The sequence below is a fragment of the Ceratotherium simum genome, chromosome 6, assembly GCF_057802395.1.
Source record: "Ceratotherium simum simum isolate JZ-2026a chromosome 6, ASM5780239v1, whole genome shotgun sequence".
Taxonomy (NCBI): Eukaryota; Metazoa; Chordata; class Mammalia; order Perissodactyla; family Rhinocerotidae; genus Ceratotherium; species Ceratotherium simum.
In genome coordinates this window covers 72,952,215-72,977,330 of record NC_141905.1, presented here as the reverse complement: position 1 = coordinate 72,977,330, position 25,116 = coordinate 72,952,215, and the positions used below count along the sequence as shown (strand labels likewise).

The following is a 25,116-nucleotide window of genomic DNA, read 5'->3' as shown; positions in this document are numbered from 1 at the left end:
AGTAAGTTGGACAGTGTGACAGCCGTGCCTTCTTTGTTTAGTAGAGAAGATATTCTTCAATAACCACTCACTATTCTGTTCAAAGTTCATCTGTATACTCACATGGATCTGCACTTTGCTTCTTCGAGTTTTGTGCCTTGGGTTTCAAGCCATATCCCATTTCTACAAGCACGTGGTCTAAGAGTTTTCCTAAAAGTGATTAAGAAAATATATCTCCATTGAGATATTATACCAAGTATTAGAGTAAAAGCATAAATACAAATGAGTCATAATCATGATTTAGAGATTATAGCTATTAACACACTGGCATATTTCTAACCATTTCAGTTTCTATATGCAAAATATAGTTTATTAAGGCTCAGCTTTAAAAATTGAGGCAAAATTCCCATCATCACTGGACAGAAAATATTTCACTTCAAAATTCTGAATAACATGAAAGATTTAGTTACCACCTCACTGGCGTGCTTAGAATGACCACCATTTATGAGAAAAAATAAATTTAAGACACAAGAGTACTTTTTCTCAGACACAAAGTATGGCTGAAACAAGGGTTAACCAGCATCAACATAAACTTCAAGTTCCTGGAAACAGTATCCAAAAGCTCAAGTCATAACGTGAAAATACATAGCAAAGAATCAAAACAAATAGATTTTATACTTAATTCTACAACAAGATTAACAGAATTTTCTACCAAGTCACCAACTGACGTCGGGTCTCTAAAAGCAGCAAAGTAATAGCTTGGGAACTGAGAGGCAATTATAAGCAGACTAAGAAGCCGCTTTTAAAACACATATAAAGCCAGAATAGAAGAACAGGATTCTAAAGTGTTTCCATTTCCACAATTTAAATTCTATGTACTTACAGTCTCGATACTAACAAAATGCAGTTCTGTGAAGGTTGTGCAAAGAAAAAAGCAACGATGATAACGATCGAGTTCACAGAGAAATTCTTGAATTTCTCTCAATGTATAGTAGAAATCAGGAGTAGACATTATAATGGCTATATTAAAAGGATAATATAGTTATCTCCATACTAAGTGTAGATCTAGCCTTTTAATTCACCTAATTCTACAAATTTGTGCCATGTCTTTGACAAACTGCCAATTGCAAGAGCAGTCATTTTCAGTCAAAAGCTGCAGGACTCCGGAGCAGAGCCCGCTTGGCCTCACTTCACGTTTCTGTTTCTTCTCTGAGTAACAGGTAGAGACTAAATAACATGCTAAGTGCTCCATTTAAAAAGAAAGATCCAGATCTTACCTGAACTTGGCAGCGTAACATCGACAGCAAAGGTAACCACTTCCTCTTTTATGATGTCGACAATCTTTATAGAGCAGTACTGCTCCATTAACAGTGACTTCATAGTTTTGATACAATCATTGCCCCAATTCTCCTCTGCTGGGGTAACATTGGCCACAAAGCACTTTATGGCCTGAAAGATTTTATGCAAGTTACTAAAAAACTTAATATTTGAAAATGACTTATTCTAATTAATTACGTGAAGATTTTTTAATGACAATGTATTTCATACTGAAAATTTATCAAGAATCTTCAAGTACTAACCACATAAACAATTATTTGTCATTCTTGGTACTCTATCCACAATGCTTTTACTTTTGGGACTTGAAGCTTGAGAAATTCATGAAAGGACAATAATTACCCCTCAATTACACACAAATTCAGGTCGCTTCCAAATAATGTAATAAATATAGAAATGATTGTTTTTAAAGAGCAGATTGATAAGATGTCCTGAAAAATGCTAAGTTTCTCACCTGAGGCAGTACTTAACTATATAAGACCTAATAAAATGGAGCCAAGAAAGCTAATAAGTGTTTATGTAGTAAAAGATATACTGATAGGTACTTTTTAATAATAACCATGGTGGAAGAGACGAGCACATATTGTGTCCATTACAACGTTAAAAACAGCTCCTTTGGGACACTAGCAGGAATTTTTAGAAAATAAAAGAGACTCACACAAGGAGGAAACAAGTCAATGTTTCTGTTTAATTGGTGAATTCTGTTTACTGGAATTATTTCTTCATTTCCATAATCAATATATAAGACTTGTGCCTTCTTCTGCTGCATATCAACATCTTGTATTAGTGCTCTGTTCCAGGTCTGAAAGTGAAATACAGTATAACAGCACACTGCTTCAAAACAGCATTTCACAATCTTAGGTTTAAAAACTCTCAGTCTGCAGAACATGCAAAGGAAAGGCTACTGTTCGGTTCTGAGGCACTCAATCAACAAGTTAGCAAGATTCTTTGAAAATTAAGTTAAAAAATCCCTAAAATTGTCTGTTTAGGACACTTTACTGTGCACAACTACTCCCAAGCTATTCTAGCCCTGCAGACTATCACACACTAATGCCTCAGCTACACAAATGAACACAAGCTCTAAGACTAGCAATCAGTCTGTAACCAGCAATTGAGGAGCCCATGAACAGAGCTGGAGAGGGTTAGGGCAAGGAGGAAGAAACTGAACAGACCCGGAATACGGACTGAAGAAGAGAAACAGGAGGGTGACCAGGGTCTCGCTTTAAGCCATCTAATGCATTATTAAAAGCTCTGGTGTCAAGCTGGTATGACCAAAGTAAATTAAAACACCTTATTAAATAATTCATTTCATTAGGGGTTACCTGGTCAACAGTGTACTTGGCAACACAAACTTCCCCCTTAACAGGAATGTAATCTTCTTCATGCACCATATTTGCATGTGTTTCCTTTAAGCTTGTAGAGAGTTGGTTCATGTATTCTAAAACTTCTGAAGAATACAGCTGCACGTAAAAGTCACTTGGGTGTTTGAATTCAGTAACTGTACCCTTTCAAAGAAAAGATATAACAACTCACTGGGAACACAAGAAATGTAAATTTCTTAAAGCTTTATAACTAAAATACAGAAAGTGTTGTAGACAGTTTTTACAATCTTCATCAATTTCATCAGATATATTTTGTAGCTACCTTATGAACTCAAATTAAAACAGTAAACAAGGAAATAAAAATCTATAATTCTTTAGATTTCTGTCTATGGAGAGTAAACAAAAAATACCTTTATTTCCATGGTTTTCCTGAGTTGTAGACTTCTCAAATCAGAAAACATTATTTTATCAGCACAAACGGCTTTCTTAGTAACTCCAAGTGGATGATCACTCTGGGTTGAAAAAACATAAGAGAATTACATACAAGCACAGGTTTCAATGATACCGTGGCCACTATTTGCTGTAATCAAGGCCAAAATAGCCTGATCCTCAGGCTTGAATAACAGAGTAGAGAAACAGTGTACACCTTCAAGAGTCACTAAAACCCACTGTCCACCGGAAGTGTACACAGCACTGGGATCACCCAAGAATCAGGCCACAATGGCGAAGATAATGTTGAGTTTATTAAAAAAAAAAAAAAAGGGGAGGGAGTCTTTTAAGTTTGCACTTGTTAACATTTTTGGATGAATAAATATTTGAGGAAGTCAGAATATACATAGTTTTTTTTTTGACAGAGTTTTAGAAGGTTGGTTTATTGACACTTCAGCACAGCAGCATTCCCAGCAGACCTGGTAGGAGACTGCCTTTCTGGCCCCTTACCTTGGGACCTGTCTTTAAGCACAGAGGAAACAGCTATCTTGTCTTGGAACAAGACCCCCACTTGCACAGAACATAACTCCCAAGAACTCCACTGAGATGTACACAGATGATTTTTTTTTTTTGAAAGTAGAAGCTAGGACCAGCTAGAGAAGACTAAAAATTATCTATAAATATGAGTTGGACACAACTGATATTTTTCAGATCATGAATGCTTTTAGCCCATACAGTTATGTAAATGGAAGAAAGGTATTACAGAAAAAATGCTCCTTAGATAACTGGGCACCATTAGAATCCAGTACACAAAGCTAGAGAATGTGTGCCTGCAGGGACTACAAAGAAGGGACTCTCTTGGTAGTCCAAACGATTTTACATCAAGCGACAGCCATCGCAAGTCCTTTCTGGAAAACGGCTGGGCATAAACAGTTCTCAAAGACCCCCAACAGTCACCAAGTCAATCACTAGGGTGTACAGATTTACTCAACAGGAAACTTTTGTTTTTAAATAAACACTGATGAAATGCAGAAATAAGTCATAAGTATTTTATTTAGCTTAAGTTCTCTTAATTCAGTAAAGAGGAGTCATTCAAAATTTACTAGAAAGGCTTAAGAGTACGAGGTATATCATACCTCGTTTTTCACTTCCATGTTCTTTGTTTCAGAAGGTGATTTATTATCTTCAGGTTTGTGGAAACTGAAATAAAGCAACTGATTATAATACTCATAGTACAGAGTCAATTAAGAGTAGCAGCCACAATTATGTTAAATTCTCAATCAACAAAATCCAAAAAGAGCAAAACAGCTTCTTCCAGAGAGAATCACAGTAGTAACAAAGTAAAACAACCCAATGTTGGCTACACAGTGGTCCACCCTGTACACAAGCCTGCTTCTTCCAAAGGCCACCTAATGAAAGGGGGGTAACCACAATTTCCAAGTCTGTTTCCTCATCTGTAAAATGGAGATAATCCCTACATTATCTACACAGAGTTTTGAGGATCAAACAGTGAAACTGTTTTGTAAAGTGGGAAAGACCATGCAAATAAGACTTACGTACTTAAAATTTCAATTCACGAGGCACTGTGAGAGTTCCACCTTATTAAAATTCAGGAAAGTATATATGATTAAAAGTAAGGCATTCTAAAGCTCTAATCATTAAAAAAAACAAACTCACTTAAGGTTCTAACTCTTAATATGTACTATCTAACAAAATTATACTCATGAAAACTCCTAAATTTGTAGAGCTGTTCATTTCAGATTTGTAGTCTTTATGTTATACCTCAATAAATAAGTAAAAAGTAACAACTTCTACATAGTTATGGCCTGCTTACCTGATTTGATCCTTATAGTATGAGAAAAAAAACTTTATTTTTAAATAGTCTCTAATGAATAAAAAAATCACAAACACTTACTTTTGCTGAACAGGTTTGCATACAATGCTGTGTGCCGACCAGTCTCTCCTCTGGCACGCTGTGGAGCAATAGTATGTCTGCTTGCACTGCGAACACCTCAGCGATCCTGCAGAACACAGCCGCAACATCACCAACGTCAGATACCAAATATTTGTTGTCAAAAGCAAGTCAAACAGCTCAAACACTATTCTATTAATCACATCAAGAAGATTATTTGAAGAGGATTATGCTGGTTATTAGGTGTTCAGATTAAACTTTTAAAACTCTCTCAAAACGCAGAGGAGGAGGACTGCAAAGATGAAATGAAAACAGGAGGGAGAACAGACTGGAAACATAATTGACTTTCCTAAGCAGAGCCCAGAGCACATGTTATAAAAGGAACAATCAAAGGAAATGGAAAATTTTGCGGCAGTGAAAACAGACTTGTGCAAGCAGACTCTGACATGGCTTACCTTGTGCCATTAAAAAAATACAAAACAAAACCAGTAAAGACAAACACCCAGGAAGTTTTTGAAATAAAGTATTAAAAGAAATCCTATCAGGGGCTGGGCCAGCGGCATAGCAGTTAAGTTCACACGCTCCAATTTGGCAGCCCATGGTTCACAAGTTCAGATCCAGGGTGCATACCTATGCACCACTTGTCAAGCCATGCTGTGGCAGGCATCCCACATGTCAAGCAGAGGAAGATGGGCATGGATGTTAGGCCAGGGCCAATCTTCCTCACCAAAAAGAGGAGGATTGGCAACAGATGTTAGCTCAGGGCTAATTTTCCTCACACACACACACACACACACACACACACACACACACACACAAATCCTATCAGGATCCAGGCAGAAGAAAACAAGTTATCTAAGAACAAAGAAAGAAACAACAACCAGACCATGCTGGCCTCAAATACCTCCACTCTAATAGAAATAGAAAAAAACGAAGGAGCTAAATATCCAAAAAGCCAGTAAGCATATGAAAAACTGCATAAGATCACGGATCATGAAAGAAATGCAAATTAAAACCACAAAGAGATACCACTACACACTCATGAGAAGGGCTAAAATTAAAAAGACTAACACCACCAAATGTTGATGAAGATGTGGAGAAACCAGAACTCATTACCAACGGGAGTGTAAAATGGGACAACTACTTTGGAAAATGGTTTAGCAGTTTCTTATGAAGTTAAAGCTATATCTACCCTTTGACTCAGCAATTCTACTCCTAGGTACGCACCCAAGAGAAATGAAAAACGTGTCCACCCAAAGACTTGTGCAAAAACATGTGGAGAGCTCTATTCATAAGAGCCAAAAGCTAGACACAAGCAAAATGATCAATAAAAGAAACTGTATGGGCCGGCCCCGTGGCTTAGTGGTTAAGTGTGCACGCTCCGCTGCTGGTGGCCCGGGTTCGGATCCCGGGCGCGCACCGACGCACCGCTTCTCCGGCCATGCTGAGGCCGCGTCCCACATACAGCAACTAGAAGACTGTGCAACTATGACATACAACTATCCACTGGGGCTTTGGGGTAAAAAAAGTAAATAAATAAAATTTTTTTAAAAAAATTATAAAAAAAAAAGAAACAAACTGTGGTACATACAATGGAAAACTCAGTAATAAGCAAAAAATAATTAATGTGCATGCAACAAGATTAATCTCAAAAATATTACTCTAAATGAAAAAAGCTTTATATAAAAGGGTCCATACTATATAATTCCATTTATGTGAAATTCTGTAACTGACAAAATTAATTGAAATGTCTTTATCTTGAGAGGGGTTTGAGTTTGTGCATTTCAATGCATGTAAGTTTTACTTATCAAAAACTACAAAAAATAATCAAGTAAAGAAGCAGTAAGGGTGTGGATGAATGGGAATGGTAGGACACTGGTAGCTGCTGAAGCTGAGAGATGGGTACACGGTGTGTATATACTATTCTGTTTATACTTAATGTTTTAAATTTTCCATAATAAAAGTATTTTTCTAACGTGTAGAGGAATAATCCAACAGACACCTGAGAGCAATATGCTTACCAAACAGGCCACAGCGATGGCAAGTTGTTGATCGAAGAGGAGGTCCTAAGGAGTTGAAGAGCGCCGGATTATTTACGGACAAGGAATTCTCAATCAACTTATATGTTTTTTTTGGCTTGGCAGGAGGCACATTATTGCTCGGCTTCTAAGAAAAGAGAATAGAAATATTAAAACTTGGTAATAATTTTTTTTTAATACTAGATTTGGGACTTCCTCTTCTGGGAAGACAAAGTAGATGTACTTTTCCCTAGTCCTCTCAATAAGTACAAGTAAAAACCCTAGATTTATATGTAAAACAAATATAAGACAACTGTGAAAGGCAAGAGAGAAGGCAGCAGACCAGCTAGGAACCTTGGGATTCAGAGAAGGACATCGCGATGAGTTCCCTGAGTTTTCTCTTTGCCTCATATATCCCAGACAGCATGCTGGAGAAGCCAGCAACCCAGAAATGCCAAAAGGTACAGACAATAAAGCTCCAGCAAAAAGCCTGTTCTCTCTAGCCAAGAGACCAGGAAAGGGGCAGCCCAGTAGGACAGAAAACTTTTATCAATAACTGCTCTGCTCCAAACAACATAGAAAAAACTGTGGCCCTATTCCCACTAGCAAAGGTAGAGTGGGGAGCCTAGACTTCCACCTTCACCAGGCTAAAATGAGGTATCCCCACCCTCCTACCGGGGTATCAGAGAAGCCAGCATTTCATTCCTGCGGGGTCTCCCTATGGAGACCACATGAGGAGCTTGGACTTCCATCTGGCAGTAATGAGTGCCTGCCTCCCCCCACTGCCACCATTAGGGTGGTACAAGAGGAGGCCTAGTGGACAGCCAGGACTTCTCACCACCATTCAACAGTAATGAGTGTCTCCCAACTCTCCTACCTCTAATCCTTCCTCTGGCCCACCCACTCTCTCCCCACCCTATCCCTCCCCTGTGTTAGTAAAGAGTATATGGGGAGTAGTAATGAGGCACTCATCACTCCCAGCCAGGAAGGTATCAGATGAGGCCTAGTGAGAAGCTGGAACTACTACCCTCACCCAGCAGCAAGGAAGAGCACTCCCTTGGGTGTCAAAGAGGCTGAGTGGAGAATCTGGATATCTACTCCCCCCTGGCAACATCCCTTTCCCCTGATGGAGTGGTGTCAGAGGAAGCTGGCTAAAACAGCAAGTTTAAATAACACACGGAGTTTTATAACATAATACCCCAAATGTCCCATTTTCAATAGAAAATAACTTGTCATACTGAATCAGGAAAATCACAATTGAATGAAAAAAAAAAATCAAAAGCTGTCAAAATCAAAATAACAGAGATGTTAAGTTTGACAAAGATTTTAAAGCAGCCATCAATACTTCAACAAGCAATTAGGAACATGCTTGAAACAAATGAGAAGAGAGTCTCAGCAAAGAAACAGGAGATATAAGGAGAACCAAATGGAAGTTTTCAAACTGAGAAGTACAAAAACAAAAGTTAAAAGTGCAATGGGTGGGCTCAACAGCAGAATGGAGGGGACAGAGGAAAGAATCAGTGAACTTGAAGACTGAACAATAGAAATTGCGTAATCTGAACAACAGAGAAAAAAACAGAGTGGAGAAAAAAAATAAAAGAATAGAGCCTCAGGAACCTATGGAACTATAAGAAAAGATCTAACATTCATGTCTTCAGAGTCTTCAGGAGGAGGGGAGACAAAAGGCAGAGCTGAAGAAGTACTCAAATAATAGCTGAAACTTCAAACTTTGGCAAAAGATACAAATCTACAAATTCAAGAAGCTTAGCAAATCCCAAACAGAATAAACTCAAAGAAATCTACACCAAGACACATAGTCAAACTTCTTGAAGCTAAGGACAAAGAAAAAAAACTTAAAAGCAGAAAGAGGGAAATAACATCTTACCTATAGGAGAAAAACAAAAAGAGAACAGACTTCAGATACCAGGGCGAGCAGAAGGAAGCGTCACAACATTTTTCAAATGCTGAAAGAAAAGAACTGTTAACTGAGAAACTTATCTAGGAAAAATATGCTTCAGGAATGAAGAGGAAATCAAGACATTTTCAAATGAAAGAAAAGTAAGAGAATTTGTCATGAGGACTCATCCTAAAAGAATGGCTAAAGGAAGTTCTCTAAATATAAAGGAAATGATAAAGGAAGGAATGTTGGAACAATTGAAGATGAATAACACAGTAAGCAAACATATGGTAAGTAAACAGACTTTCCTTCTTTTGAGTTTTATAAATTATGTTTGACAGTTCAAGCAAAATTACAACACTGTCTGATGTAGCTGACATACCTAATATATAGACACAAGCACAGGGAAAGAGGCAAAATGAGGAGGCAAAGGAATATGTTCCAAGTAAGAGAACAGGACAAAACCCCACAAAAGGAACTAAATGAAACAGAAATGAGCAACTAAACCAAAGAGAAATGAGCAACCTACCTGACAGAGAGTTCAAACAGAGTGTTAAGGATGCTCACTGATCTTGGGAGAAGAAGGGATGAACTCAATGAGAACGTCAACAAAGAAACAAAGATATAAAAAAGAGCCAACCAGAAATGAAAAATACAATACTGGAAATGAAACACACAATAGTGGAAATGAAAAATTCACTAGAGGGACTCAAAAGCAGAGTAGAGGATACGGAAGAACAGATAAACGAGCTGGATGAAAGACTAGAAGAAATTACCCAAGCTGAACAGATAAAAGAACACTGTCTGAAATAGTTCTAAATCTAGGTAGTGAAAATATGTAACATACAAATGGGGAAGAGTAAACGGATATAAAGAGAGGCAAGGTGTCTATACTTTACTCAAACTAGTAAAATGATAACACCAGTAGATTATGATACATTGTGCACATACAATTTAATACTTGCAACCACAGAAAAAGTTAAATAAAGAAATGCACTCAAAAATACTATAGATAAGTCAAAATAGGAGTATAGAAAGTATCAAGTAACCTACAACAAGGCAGGAAAAAGAAAACAGAACACAAAACAGCAAACTCTCAACTATCAATAATTATATTAAATGTAAATGATCTAAATACACCAATTAAAGGATAGATTGGCAGAGTAAATTAAAACATTATATGCTGTCTATAAGAAACTCATTTCAAATATAACAATATAGACAGGCTGAAAGCAAAAGGATGGAAAAATAAATATCATGCAAATATTAATCAAAAGAGAACAGGAGTGGCTATATTAACATCAGATAAAGTAGATTTCAGAGCAAAGAAAATTACCAGACACTGAGAGGGACATTATAGGGTGATAAAAGGGTCAATCCAACAAGACATAACAATCATAAATGTGTATGTACCAAACAAAAAACAGAGCTGAAAAATGTGTGAAACAAAACCAAATTGAAAACAGAAACAGTTAATATATAATTATAGTTAGAGACTTTAATACTCCTCTCTCAACAATTAATAGAACTAGATAGAAAATTAGCAAGAATACAGAAGAACTCAACATCACTATCAACCAACAGGTTCTGTTAAATATTTATAGACCATTCTATCTAACAACAGCAGAATGCACATTTTTTTCAAGTGCTGACAGAACATACACTAAGACAGACCACATCTTGGGCCATAAAACAAACTCAACAAATTTATAATAATGTAAATCATATAGAGGGGTTCTTCAACCACAATGGACTCAAACTAGAAATCAGTAACACAATAACAGATAATCTCCACACATTTGAAAAGTAAACAATACACTTCCAAATAACTCATAAGTCAGAGGAAAGAAATCACAAGGGAAATAAAAAAAATACACTGAACTAAAAGAAAATAAAAATACAACGTATCAAAATTTGTGGGACACAGTTAAAGCACTGCCAAAAGGGAAATTTATAGCACTAAATTCATACATTAGAAAAGAGGAAAAGTCTCAAATCAATAATCTAAGCTCCCATCTCAAGAATCTAAAAAATAACAAAACATGCCCAAAGCAAGCAGAAGAAAACAATAAAGATAAAAGCAAAAATCAATGAAATTAAAAAATAAATAAAAACTTGGGAGAAAAATCAATGAAAAACTTAGTTCTTTGAAAATATAAATAAAATTGACAAACCTCTAGCAAGACTGACAATGAAGAAAATAGAGAAGACAGTAATTAACAATATCAGGAATGAAACAAGGGACATATTACTACAGATCCTGAGGACATAAAAATGATAATAATGGAATACTTCAAACTGTACACACACAGATTTCACAATGCAGACAAAATGGACCAATTCCTCAAAAATCACAAATTATCACAATATGAAATAGATAATTTGAACAGCCCTATAAATATTAAGGAAATTGAGTCATAATTTTAAAATTCCCCCCAAAAAATCTCCAGGCCCAGATGGTTTTCACTGGAGACTACTACCAAATGTTTAAAGAAAAATTAATGCCAATTCTATACAATCTCTCTTCCAGAAAGTTAGTATTACCTTGATACCCAAACCATACTAAGATAGTAAAAAAGAGAAAATCACAAAGATCTCTCATGAAAACAGATGTAAAAATCCTTATCAAAATGATACCAGATATAATTCAGCAATATATAAAAATAATTATACACCATGACCAAGTGAGGTATTCCAAGGATGCAAGTCTGGGTAAATATTAAAAAAAAAAAAAGAGTCAATGTAATCCCCTAAATTAACAGGCTAACAGAAAAAAAACAAGCATAATATCGAAGGATGAAGAAAAAGCATTTAAAAAAATTCAACACCTATTCATGATAAAAATGATCTGAAAAGTAGGAATAGAGAAAACTTCATAAATTCAATAAAAATATCTATAATAATCCTAGAGCTAACATTATACTTAACAGTTAAAGACTCAACGCTTTCCCCCTTAGTTTGGAAACAAAGTAAGATGCTCACTGTCACCACTGTTATTCAACATAGTGTTAGAAGTTCCAGCCAGTGAAATAGGCAAGAAAAGGAAATAAAAAGCATATATTTTGAAAAGGAAAAAATAAAACTGTCTCTATTTGCAAATGATATAATTGTCTCTGTAGAAAATCCCAAGTAATCTACCACAAAAATATTCCTAGAATAAGTGATTTCAGCAAGATCACAGGATATAAGATAAATATGCAAAACCAACCATATTTATATATTTCGGCAATGAACATGAGGACACATGGAAATAAAAAATATAACAGCATTTACAATCACAGAAAAAATTACTTAGGTGTAAATATAACAAAATGTGCACAGGACTTGTAAGCTGAAAACTACAAAGTGAAAGAAATCAAAGATCAAAGTAAATGGGAGAGAGAGATTGTGTTCATGGATTGGAAGATTCAACACAGCAAAGATGTTCATAATCCTCAAATTGATATACAGGTTTAATGCAATTCCGATCAAAATCCTAGCACAACTTTTTTATAGATATTGACAAGATTATTCTAAAATATATCTTGGAAGGGAAAAGAACTAGACTAGCTAAAACAACTCTGAAAAAGAAATAACGTGGGAGGTATCACTCTAGATACGGCTTCAAGACTTATTACACAGCTCTAGTATTGCATGGTATTGGTGGAGGGATAGACCCCTAGATCAATGCAAAAGAAAAGAGAATCCAGAATACAGCCACAAAAATATGCCCAACTAATTTTTAACAAAAGTGCAAAGGCAATTCAGTGGAGGAAACATAGCATTTTTGAACAAATGGTAATGGAGAAACTGGACATCCTGAGGTAAAAAAACAAAAACAAAAAACCTTGACCTAAGTTTCATAACTTAACTCAAAACAGACCACAAATTTAAATGTAAAACTATAAAATTTTTTTTTTTTGAGGACAATTGGCCCTGCACTGACATCCGTTGCCAATCTTCCTCTTTTTTTTCTCCCCAAAGCCCCAGTACACAGTTGCGTATCGTAGTTGTAGAGTTGTAGCTCCTCTCTGTGGGACACCACCTCAGCATGGCTTGATGCGCGGTGAGTAGGTCCATGCTGAGGATCCGAACAAGTGAACCCCGGGCCACCAAGGCAGACCATGCAAACTTAACAACTATGCCACCGGGCTGGCTCCTATTAAACTTTTTTGGGGAGGAGAAAGAACAAATTTTCTGGATTTAAGGTAGCAAAGAGTTCTTAGACTTGACACCAAAAGTATAATCCATAAAAGGAGAAATTGATCAGGACTTCATTAAAACTGAAAACTTTTGGGCCAGCCCCGTGGCTTAGCAGTTAAGTGTGCGTGCTCTGCTACTAGTGGCCCGGGTTCGGATCCCGGGTGTGCACTGGCGCACCGCTTCTCCGGCCATGCTGAGGCCGCATCCCACATACAGCAACTAGAAGGATGTGCAACTATGAAATACAACTATCTACTGGGGCTTTGGAGGGGAAAAAAAAAAAGGTGGAGGATTGGCAATAGATGTTAGCTCAGAGTCGGTCTTCCTCAGCAAAAGAGGAGGATTAGCATGGATGTTAGCTCAGGGCTGATCTTCCTCACAAAATAAATAAATAAATAAATAAATAAATAAATAAAATAAAACAAAACTGTTTTAAAAACTTTTGCTTTGCTAAACATCCCGTTAAGATAATGAAAAGACAAGCTACAGACTGGGAGAAAATATTTGCCAATCACATATTTGACAAAGGACTAGAATCTGGAATATATAAAGAATTTTCAAAACTCAGCAGTAAAAAACCAAACAATCCAAATTAGAAAACAGACAAGAAGAAACAATGACAAGAAAATGACATGAAGAAACATTTCACCAAAAAGGCAAATAAGCACATGACAAGATGTTTATCATTAGCCATTAGGGAAACAAATTATAACCACAATGAGACATCACCACACACCTATGTGAATGGGGAAAATAAAAATACTAAGCACCAAATGCTGGTGAGGACGCCGCATGCAAAGAAACTGGATCCCTCATACATTCTCGGTGGGAATGTAAAATGGTAAGCCGCTCTGGAAAACATTTTGGCAGCTTCCTAAAAAACTAAATATGCAACTACTATATGACCCAGAAACTGCACTCCTGGGCATTTATCTTTGAGAAAAAAACAAAAAACAAAACACATTCACCTAAAACCTTGCACATGAATGTTTATAGCAGTTTTAGTTGTTATAAGCCAAAAAGTGGAAACAATCCAGATGTATTTCAATGGGTGAATGGTTAAACAAGCCAAGGAATACCACCCAGCAATAAAAAGAATTGAACTATTGATACATACAACCACCTAGATGAATCTCCAGAGAATTAGGCTGAGTGAAAAAATCCAATCCCAAAAGGTTACATACTGGATGATTCCAGTTATATAACATCCTTGAAATGACAAAATTGGGGGAATATCCATTAGATCAGTGACTGCCAGAGGTTAAGGAGGGGGAAGGGCCCCATAAAAAGGCACATAAGGGATCTTCAGAGTGATGGAAATGTTTTGTATCTTGACCGTACCCATGTCAATATCCTAGTTGTGATATACTATAGTTCTGCAGTATATTACCATAGGGAGAAACTGGAAAAAGGCTACACACGATCTGCTATTTCTTACACTTGTATGTTAATCTACAATTACCTAAAAAAAATTCAACTTTTTAAGTATTAGGTTAATGAAAAGGAATTCTGACTTTAAATAATACCTGCAAATTGAATAATTCTTTATTAACACAATACAAAAATATGTTTAGAATTTTTTACCCAAATAAAAACAGAAAATAGAAAAAAGCCCATAACTTACACTATTTATTTCTTTGGGTGGTGAATTATTTCCAACCTTTAATGGTGACACCGAGATACCTGGGGAGGAAAAACATAATGTCTAATAAAAGCCAAATATTACTTTACTTATGAAAATGTACAATACCATAATTAGGTAATACACAAATGATAAATCTATACCATAATAACCTTAAAACTGCACTAAAAATAAGCAACATTCTACTTCTCCTAATGAAAAAGAAGGATTTGTCTGAAATTGCCTTGACTATTCCTCCTCTCATTGTGAACTTTCCTCCATTCACTAAGGCAGCGGTTCTCAGACTTTTTGAACTCCTGACTCATTTTACACTTAGAAATTATTGAAGACCTCAAAGAGGTTTTTTTATGTGGCTTAGAAATTAAACTAAATTTTAAAATATTTATTTACTTAAAAATAATAAATGCATTACATGTTTACATGTTTTTTTTAAACTGTTTTCCAAAGCAAAAAAAAATTGTGAGACGAGTGGCACTGTTTTACAGTTTTGCACCTGTCTTTAATGTTTGCCTTAACCAATGATGGTTGGATTCGCATATCTGCTTTTGCATCTGTCACGGTATGCTGCCTTGGTTGAAGCACCTGAGGAAAATCTGGCCTCACACAGATGTGCGGTTGCAAAAAGGAGAAGTATTGAATGGCCTTTTCATGTAATTTCGCATACTTTCCTTTACTATCACACCAAAACTCAAGTGGCAGTTTAAGGGTTAGTGGAATCTAAAACCGTACCAATCAACTTTTCATACTGTTACATTAGAATCCATTGATTTATCTTGCACTTTGAATGGATTTTCACCCATGCAAGACTATGCGACATCACACGTTGGTCATTTGGAAAAGACCGAGAAACTGTGAGTTATGCAGATCTTCCAAATGCTGACACATTTCATTATGCAATATCAAAAAAAATCATGTGTTAATATCACCATGCATCTCACCAGAAAAGCCTTTAAGTACTGAGAAGCTGTCAAGCTCCAAGTGGCAGACACAAGTTTCCTGAAATTCTCATTTTTGCTTGAAAGCTTGAATTTTATCATTAGCAACAAAATACTGTCAGCTATTTTCCTTGAAGTGACAGGCTCACTTTGTTCATTTTTGAGAAAATGACTGCCAGATAAGCCTGAATAACCATAGTTTGACATTCTTTTCAAGTAAAAATGATGTTCCAAGAAAAAAGTTTCCATTCATCTCACAACTCAATCGCATGCGTGCTTTTCATACTTTAGTATGCAGCAGAAGTTAGGGGTAATTTCCATTATGTTACACAAAATGCTAAAAGTACCTATACAAAGGGTCAAGATTTTCTAGTAATTCTTACTGTTTCATCAAGGACATTCTTAAATAAAACTCATGTTTCTGGCTTTTGTTTGTCTTAACAAGTGCATGTAAATGAAAAACTCAAGATCACTAGCCTGGGTTGGTGCCCCCGCCTAAAGTTGAGCTGTTAAGCTGCCAGCAGTTTACCCACCTTTGCTTTTGCACCATCAGTGTAAAGTCAGCACAGCGAAAAAGGCAAATAATATTTTCATATTGTTAGGAAAATAGTTCTGACCCCTTGGGGAACCCCATAGGACCAGGGGCCAAACTCAGAACTCCATCACCATAATATTAAAAGATCACATCTCACATACATTCACAGAGGCCCGATTCCACCAGAGCTCAGTCTCCTTAAAAAGCAGGTTTTTTAGAATTAGGACTAAAGGAATGATAAAATAAAATAAAAACATCAAATGAAACAAGTTAACATCTTCGATTATTACATGCATAAAATTTGCATAGTATTTTTAAAATACTGCCAATCTTTAGAACACCCATAAAAAGCCAGAGTGTTTCCTTTCTACATTCCTAGGATAGTTCTCTGATTGTGGAGGGAAAAAGCTCATCTGTAGAAACTCTTTTCCTCCCTCAGGAATCCTTTTAGCCAAAAGTAGCTACCAGGCATCTGGGTTTTCCTTCTAAACTGGTATATAAATGCAAATACTTAAGGTAGCCATTGGTAGTTTAGTTAAGAGCCGACTGGTCTGTAGCTATATGTATTTGTGGTAAGTCAAAGAAACCATCAGAATTAAGAAGTATTAAGCCTGTAGTTTTCACTCACCTGTTGGCAATGTCTTCCTCTCTCCCTTGGATCCAACCACTTCTCCATTGATGCCATTAGGGTTTGAAGATACTGAATTGTCTTCTTGACGACTAGCCAAATACTGTTTAGTTTGCTCACAAAGCAAAAAATTGTTCTTTTTATTTCCATTCTCTGGGCTTTTCAACCTGAAATTAGGATGGTTAGGATGTCCTCCAGGACTTCTTACAGAATCATGTGGTGGAAGCTTGCTTTCATTTTTCTCAAAATTAAACGGCTCTGTCATTTTACAAGTAGATGCCTCCAAATTATTTCTCGCCATCACATTAAGCGGCAATTTAACATTCATAGAAGTCTAAGGGAAGAAATGTATTTAAAAGGCAACTTTTAATTACAAAAGTAAAAGCACTGCAGGCCCAGGTGATTTCTTTTTATGTAACAGATAATTCTCACGCATGATTCCAAAGCAGACGTAACCGTGATATCAAAGCCCGGCCCCACAGGCACAAGAAAACGATTCTCTAAGTATCAACTCCAAGTTTAACAGAATTCATCAACAGACAACAAAAGACTAACTCAAGAGACATTGAAAGAGTAATCTCAGAGCTGACACCGTTCCTTAGTTTAAAAAGCTTTTGAAACAACAGGAACACAAAAGGACTTTCATGCTTTAAAAGAAGTATTTCCAAGCTACAGCGCACAACTTAATGGTGAAATACAATAGAGGTTTTGTTTAAATCGGGTCATCACCTGCCTTTCTAGCCTCTCAGCATCCCTCTACTCTCTCCTACTCCATGCTACCCTACGTCCCCGCAGACACGGAACCCACTAACCAGAATGCCCTCACTCTCTCATCCGCCTGGTAAACGCCTTCCTTCCCAGTCATCCTTCCCAATTTGCCTCAGCTGACCTCTATTCGGGGTGTTTTTCCTAAGTCCTCTGCTTTGATAATTTCCAGCTGAGCTTCCATAAATTGTAACTTGTATCCACTGCTTTTAAGGACTTATCTGTGTGCACCTGTCTCTGAAAAGAAGCTACAGGTATTGTTGCAAAATGCCTCTGAGAGACTTCTATGGAGACATTATGTGTTGTTTTCCTATTACTCTTAAAGAACACTGAGTGTCCTGCCCAGGGATAGTCATAAATGTAGACAAACAACTCCTCTTTTTGAAGCAGTGACCTATAGCTTTGTCTGTAGACTGCAGGCAAAACTTCCACCTATCCTCCCAAAACTGCTCAGAGAGAAAAAAAAAAAAAGAGAGCTGAAACTAGCATGAGTAATACATAAATGCTGTTTAACATTGTTTTGAATAGAAGATAAAGATATAGCAGAAAAATCTTCCCTCTTGGTGCCTTAAAACTTCCATCTCATTTCTTATTTTAAATTAGGCCTGGCCTAATCCCATGACAATCCAGAAAAGATAGAGAGATAATAAAAAAGACATACACAGGCACACTCAAAGGTGGGGCACTCGCAGTGGACCAGGTCCTGGGAAAGTCCCTAATAGGAGGCCTCAGATGGCAGCTGTGCTGGGAGAGCCTGCAGCTGCCAGGGAAAGCACGCCTGCAGCAACAAGCACGCCCAAATTGAAGGATCACACTGAGAACTACAACATTGGATGCAGTATGAAAAGAGAGAAATATTGTGAAATCACAAAAGGAAAATAACATCCAGGGGAAATTGGGTGGGGATACGAATATTGAGTAACTCGAGACTCTACAAGAAAGGTAAAGAACATGTATTTAAATATTAGGGTAACTACCACAACAATAGAAACAATGCATAACTTTAAAATCACAGAAGAAAAAAATGTCAATCCAACAGCAAAAGAAATCAAGCATGGTAAATAGAAAACATAAATAAGATGACAGAACCAAGCCCAGGTAATCTAAGTAGCAATGACTTACTCTCAATTAAAAGAGAAAAAGAGAGACCTAGGAAGAAAAACATCCAGCTAGACTTTATGCACAAAAGGCACACACAAAACAAAATTTTATGGTAAGGCTGAAAATAAAAGGACTAAAACATGTGCTATGCAAATAACCAAAATAAAGGGGGAATGCTAATATTAACAGCAGGCAAAATAGAACTTCAGGCAGAAAATATTGGACAAAGAAAGATATTTCACATTGATAAAAGAAACACTCCAAGGAGAGAGAGCAGCCAGAACCTTTGAATCACAATAATGTCACTTTGAGATGTATAAAGCAAAAACTGACTGAAGGAGCAGAAATTCAGTCCAAGAAAGACACACCTGCCTTAGACACTAGTCAACAGACAGAAAACAAGCACTGATAAATATTTTAGTAACACAATAAACTTGATCTAATAGGGACCAACACAACCAAGAACATTCATTTTTCCAACACTGAGCATATACTGGACTAGAAAGGCCACCTCAACTAACTCCAAAAAACTAGTAACATACAGCCCACGTTCACCATCACACTTTAAAAATCTCCATCTCAGATTGTGCTTCCCAGAGAACCAGCCTGCAACAACCACACTGGAGGGTGAAGGGTTTCATTTCTGTTTTTCGTTTTAGTTTAAAAGTGGTAAAATATCACCAAGGAAATTATAGCAAACATGATGATATAATCAGCCAAAAACTTACAGAAAACACTAAAGGGGCCAGAAAATAAGTATTATTCAATGACAAATTTGATACCTTCCAAAAAGTGGGTAAAGAGTAAAAACATACTGCAGCAGACAGACACTGTGGTTGACTGACCCAAACACCATCTTCTACCACGGATTTGCCAGCTTGAGTGACTCACTACATATTGGCCAAAATCAGAGTTCTCCTCGGCGGAGCTTCTCAGAAAGCTCTGTCCTTTCCTGAGGAACAGGGACAGATGTGGCTAGCAGGGTTCTTCGCCTCTTTTTTCCTGCGACATGGACCTGAGGCCTGAAGATATATCATCCATACTGCGATCAGGAAGCAATAAGCATAAGGAAGAAAGCACAACCTAAGAATGGTGGAGCAGAAAATGAAAAGAGCCTGGTGTCCCTGGTGATGTCCTAGAGTTGTCACACCAGCCCTGATCTACCTATGCATAGACGTGCTGTGGCATCAGACAAATAATAAATGAGCAAAAGCATGAACAGAATGCATAGAAAATGACAATTAGTTGATAAACATAAGGGGGAAAACATTCAACCTCATTTGTAATAAAAAAATTCAAATTGAAATAATTGTGTATTATTTTCTGTATAGCATGGGTGCAATAAAGGACACTCATTACTGAAGGGAACATAAATTAATATGCTCTTTCTAGGAAACAATTTGGAAATATATAAACACACATATTCTTAAAAATGTTCCTAGCCACTTGCCTGGTAACTCTGCTTCTACAAATCATACCATTAAAATAATTCCGAACATCAAAAAATCCTGCACAGGGGCCGGCCCCATGGCGTAGCGCTTAAGCGCCCGCGCTCCGCTGCTGGCGGCCTGGGTTGGGATCCCAGGCGTGCACCGAAGCACCGCTTGTCAAGCCATGCTGTGGTGGCGTCCCATATAAAGTGGAGGAAGATGGGCACAGATGTTAGCCCAGGGCCAGTCTTCCTCAGCAAAAAGAGGAGGATTGGCATGGATGTTAGCTCAGAGCTGATCTTCCTCACGAACACACACACACAAAAAGTCCTGCACATATAAACGTCCATTTAAAAGGGGGAAAAAAAAGGAAAAAAATTAACTCTGATGCCTTTACTAGATGGAATATTACACTACCATTTAGAATCCTAGTTTTCAAAAACATTGTAAAATGTCTTAGAACAGCAAACGAAAAATCAGAAAAACACTGTACATTCAATATAACTGCAAAAAACTCCATGTAAAAAAGATGAATGAAATACATTAAATTTTAAATAACAATTAGTATTTTGGGGTTGACAGGTTAATAAGGGGATCTTTTTCATTTTCCAAATTATGTTTAAAGATAAATGACTTTTACAGGGAAAAGAATTTAAAGATTAAAATCATTGCATATTAAACTTTTTTTCCCTAAAGCGTGGTTAATTCTAAACCAAGTAAAGGATCATAGTAATATTTAAACCACAAAACTAGGGGATAGTCATCTTCTCAGGACACCAGTGGGATCCTCAATATGCAGCATGTAACTTTGTCCTAAATAGTGAGGCTGACAGTCAATCCACAGTCAGCTCCTTACTACCCTGTATTACAGTTACCCACAGACAGTTATGTCTGTCTCCGGATTATTTCAAGTTGCTTGAGTGCAGGCACCACATCTTATTAAAAAAATTAAAAAAACCTCTGATTTCCCATAGCATCTACCACGGTGTTTTGCACAATGAGGCATTCAAAAGATATTCATATGATAAAACCACTTAAAATGCACACTATTGCAATGTTTTCACGAAAACCTGGACAGGGAAAAAGAAATTCACTGTCTGAAATTACATCTGGCAGTCTTAAGTGGAGAATTACATCAGAGCCACGAGGTTTACTGAAATTTAATAGCAAATATTCATGTCTTACATCAACTCTTCTCAAGTCCCAAAATCAGTCAACATGTTTGACTTTGGGAACAACACAATCAGTCTTAGACCTAATGTAAAGTTTAAGCAGCAAATAACAAGGATTTAAGCTTAAAGGAAGCTCCACCTATGGTGGAATATTTAGGTTAGGACACCTCACCTGCCTCACCCTATTCAGGAATTTTCATTACAATGCTCAGGGCTTTTGGAGTGGCAGCCAGGACAACGGTGAGTACACATAAAGCTTGCAGTCACCTAAAATCTTTTTGAATGTAATTTTTTTTTAATGTGTAATTATCATACCATAAAATTACCTTTTTCTTTTGATTTGCAGTTCTATGAATTTTAACACATGTATAGATTTATGTAACCACAACTGGGATACAGAACAGGCTTTTAAGGCTGAATTTCAACATTAAAAAAAACACCTGTAAGAATCCGCATTTATGCCTACTTGGTTTCATTCTGTGTCGGTCACTGGGCGTACTTGAATCTGGAGTGGGCAGGCCCTACACCATAATGCTGTGCTTCCCAACCTCAGACTGCAGACTCCTGCTATACAGGCACAGAGGTGTGACATATTGCTGCCGAGGGTCATGATACCTCACAGGCTAACCTCACCCACTTTTAAAACAAGCAGTTTCCCCCACATACAATCTATTATTTTTTACATGCTACTGGTGATGAATAATAATATATTTATAATCATCCTCAAATCCACAGAAATGAGCTGTTTCCTTAACTAACACACAGGTTAATTAGAAGGGTCCTCAAATGATGTAATAAAAGAGCAGTAGAATGGAAGCGACCAGCTTCTATAGTTCTACAGGCAAAAATAAAGCTTCGGCTTTGTACTGTCCTTCTGTTCTGTGCTTCATGCTTTCAATAAGACTTGCAACTCCCTAAGGGGCAAACCCTTTCTTTTACTCCCTTGGACTCCTGCTCCCCATTCCCTACGTGGCCAGGAGCATCCCAGGATACACCACAAACAGTGACCTAGACGCTTTCCTTTCCTCCCTGCAGACCACAGCCTAGAGGCCAGGGTAAGCCCACAGTGAGTTACTCCTTTAATACCAAAAGTGCGTGCAGCAGGTACTGAGCTGCAATTTTTTTTCTTCTCTAATGTTTACTTTTGTCTTCCGGGTAACCCCATTTATTCAGAGAGAATGGCTACTCAAAAAAAACCCAAAAAACAAACCACTCAGTTTTAAAGCTATGAAGCTCAATGGTTCAGCAGAACATGAGCTTAGAAGCTGGTCAGGCCCCAGTCTGAGCGAAATTTCATCTTCCTCATGCAGCTATGCACTCAGGCAAATCGCTTCATCTTTCTAGGATTCAGTGATTGTAAAACGTGGCCAGTAGTAGTAACATCCTCATAACTCCTAATCTTACTAAGCACTTACAAGGCCGCTATATTTCTACTTTACTTTTATACCAGTCCCACACACAAAGAATTTCTTCCACTCATGTGGAACTAGTTTGCACACTGAAGATGGAAATAATTTGAGGATTAAAGTATTCCTATTTCTTTATTCCTACAGATAAGGAAAGGAGACCTGAGGTGAAGTAACTTGCCAACTCCCCCACCTCACTCCCATCCCTGGGCCAGCGCCCTTACATAGCTGAGATGAAAATCCAGGTCAGATGCCTAGCCCGCATGATTTCCCATTCAATACCCTGACAGCTCAATAAGGGAACTAGAAGCATCTTCCCTACAGGCCAACAGAGCAAGCATATTTACAGCAGGGGCCCAAGTGCCAAAAAAAAGTCACTGGCACACAGCAGACACGTTAGAAACACTTGAACTAGTGCTGGCTTACCCCCATCTAAGCGTAAGCCATAGGGCATCTGCCTTTTCTGGATGAGGTAGAAGGCAGGGAAAACCTCTAGTAAGTATTAATATTGTTGGCATTGTAGCTTTGAGTTAAACAAATGCACTGAATCCACAAACTAGTTTCTTTTAGAGAGAAGGGGAAAGAGGTCCTCCAACGGGATGCAATTCCCACTTCTCTTGCCCCTCGCCCCAAGACAGGATCCTCTCACACCAAAATCTCCAACCCTAGACCTGCCCTTCCCAGCTGAGACTCAAGGTCTGCTCCATCCTTCTAGCCTCTCTCCACGTCCAGGGCCCTTGTACCGGCTCAACGTCCGACCTCAACGTCCAGCGCCGAACGTCCAGACCCCAACGACCGAAGCCCGGTAGCCCTCACTCAGTCCCTTTCCTTCCCCAATGCGCGTGGGAACCTGACCTGGAAAAAGGTAGAAGGGTCGCCTACCCCTATCCGCATCTGAAGCCTGGCCGTGGTGGCGTCTGCCCGTACCCGGGAGGCCAGCCACCAAAGAGCGCTCTCGGCGCACGCCTCAGCCCCGCTGCTCAGCCGGTCCTCCCACGCCAGCGCGACGCCTGCGCAGTCCGCGCCCACGCGCGCTCTCGCGGGCCCGGGCAGCTGCGCTCTGGCCGCGGGGGCGCGTCTTTGTGCTCCAAGGGTGGTACCCGGCTGCGGGCTCAGAAAGTTCCTCTGCAGAAACTGAACGCAGCTGTTGTTCTAGTTTCTTCTAGAAAGGTGTCTCTGGAACTCGGAGGGCAAATTTGAGAGCAAAGACATCGACTTTGTCTCACAAAGGTCACGGGTCGTATTAACCTCTTAAACAAGGTTTTTCAAATTACTCCATTGCTTCTGCCTGGTCTTGGAAACTAAACATCGTGATCACTTTTTTTTTTTGGTGACTGAGAGCATGTGATTTTGTTGCTCAAAGAAAATACTTAAAACTTTTTTTAAACTGTGGACTTTTCAGACAAATTAAGAAGGAAAATAGTACCCCCGTGTACCCATCACCCAGCTGCAACATTTTCAATTCATGGTCAGTCTTGTCTGCATGTGTACCCCAAACACTCTCCCCGCATTATTTTGAAGCAAATTCCGACTTTTTAATAGATTTTATATTTTTACAACAGTTTTAGATTTGTAGAATAAATTGAGAAGATGGTACAGAGAGTTCCCACATAAGCCACATTCAGCTTCCCCTATTATTAACGTTACATTAGTAGGATATGTTTGTTACAATTAAGGAACAAATATTGATACATTATTGCTAAAGTCCATCGTTTATTGAGATTTCCTTAGTTTTGACCTATAGTTCTTTTTCTGGGCCAGGATCCCATTTAAGATACCACATTACATTTAGTTGTCTGTCTCCTTAGGCTTTTCTTGGCTATGGCAGTTTTTCAGACTTTCCTTGTTTTGATGACCTTGACAGCTTCCAGGAGTACTGGCCAGGTGCTTTGTAGGATACCACACTGTTGGAATTTGCGGGATGTTTTTCTCATAGTAACACTGGAGTTGTTGGAAGGAAGATTACAGAGGTAAAGTGCCGTTTGTATTGCATCATATCGTGTATGTCGTATAACGTGATTTATGACAGTTGATGTTTTCCATGATCACCTGTCTAGTGTTTTTAATGTTTCTCTATTATAAAGTTACTCTTTTTTTCCCCCTCCCTTTCCCATACTATACACTTTGGAAGGAAGTCATTATGTGCAGTCTACACCTAAGGAAGGGGAGTCACACTTCCCGTCCTTAAGGGCAGAGTACCTACAGAAATTAATTGGAATTATTTTGCATGGGAGATTTGTCTCTTCTCCTGCATTTATGAATATATTCATTCATCTACATATATATCAGTATGGAATCATGGATATTTATTTTATACTTTGGGTTATAATCCAAGACTACTTTATTTCCATGCTCAAATTGTTCCAACTGTGGCCATTGGCAGCTCTTTTGGCTCTTGTTCTCCTTTGACATACTCCCATCAATGTGA

General features: G+C 37.9%; 1 protein-coding gene across 1 annotated transcript in view; it reads right to left on the bottom strand.

Moving 5' to 3' along the window:
- The window catches only part of TDRD1 (tudor domain containing 1), a 37,788-nt gene extending 20,382 nt beyond the window's left edge, over positions 1 to 17,406 (bottom strand). The window contains exons 1-10 of the mRNA XM_004428097.3: positions 16,815 to 17,406; positions 14,699 to 14,757; positions 6,999 to 7,143; positions 4,981 to 5,086; positions 4,202 to 4,265; positions 3,047 to 3,148; positions 2,637 to 2,819; positions 1,973 to 2,116; positions 1,257 to 1,428; positions 103 to 189 (exon numbers count right to left, since the gene is read on the bottom strand). Coding sequence (XP_004428154.2) covers positions 103 to 189; positions 1,257 to 1,428; positions 1,973 to 2,116; positions 2,637 to 2,819; positions 3,047 to 3,148; positions 4,202 to 4,265; positions 4,981 to 5,086; positions 6,999 to 7,143; positions 14,699 to 14,757; positions 16,815 to 17,142 — 1,390 coding nt within the window. The 5' untranslated portion in view covers positions 17,143 to 17,406. The remainder of the gene's footprint in view (positions 1 to 102; positions 190 to 1,256; positions 1,429 to 1,972; positions 2,117 to 2,636; positions 2,820 to 3,046; positions 3,149 to 4,201; positions 4,266 to 4,980; positions 5,087 to 6,998; positions 7,144 to 14,698; positions 14,758 to 16,814) is intronic.
- Positions 17,407 to 25,116: the final 7,710 nt, after the last annotated feature.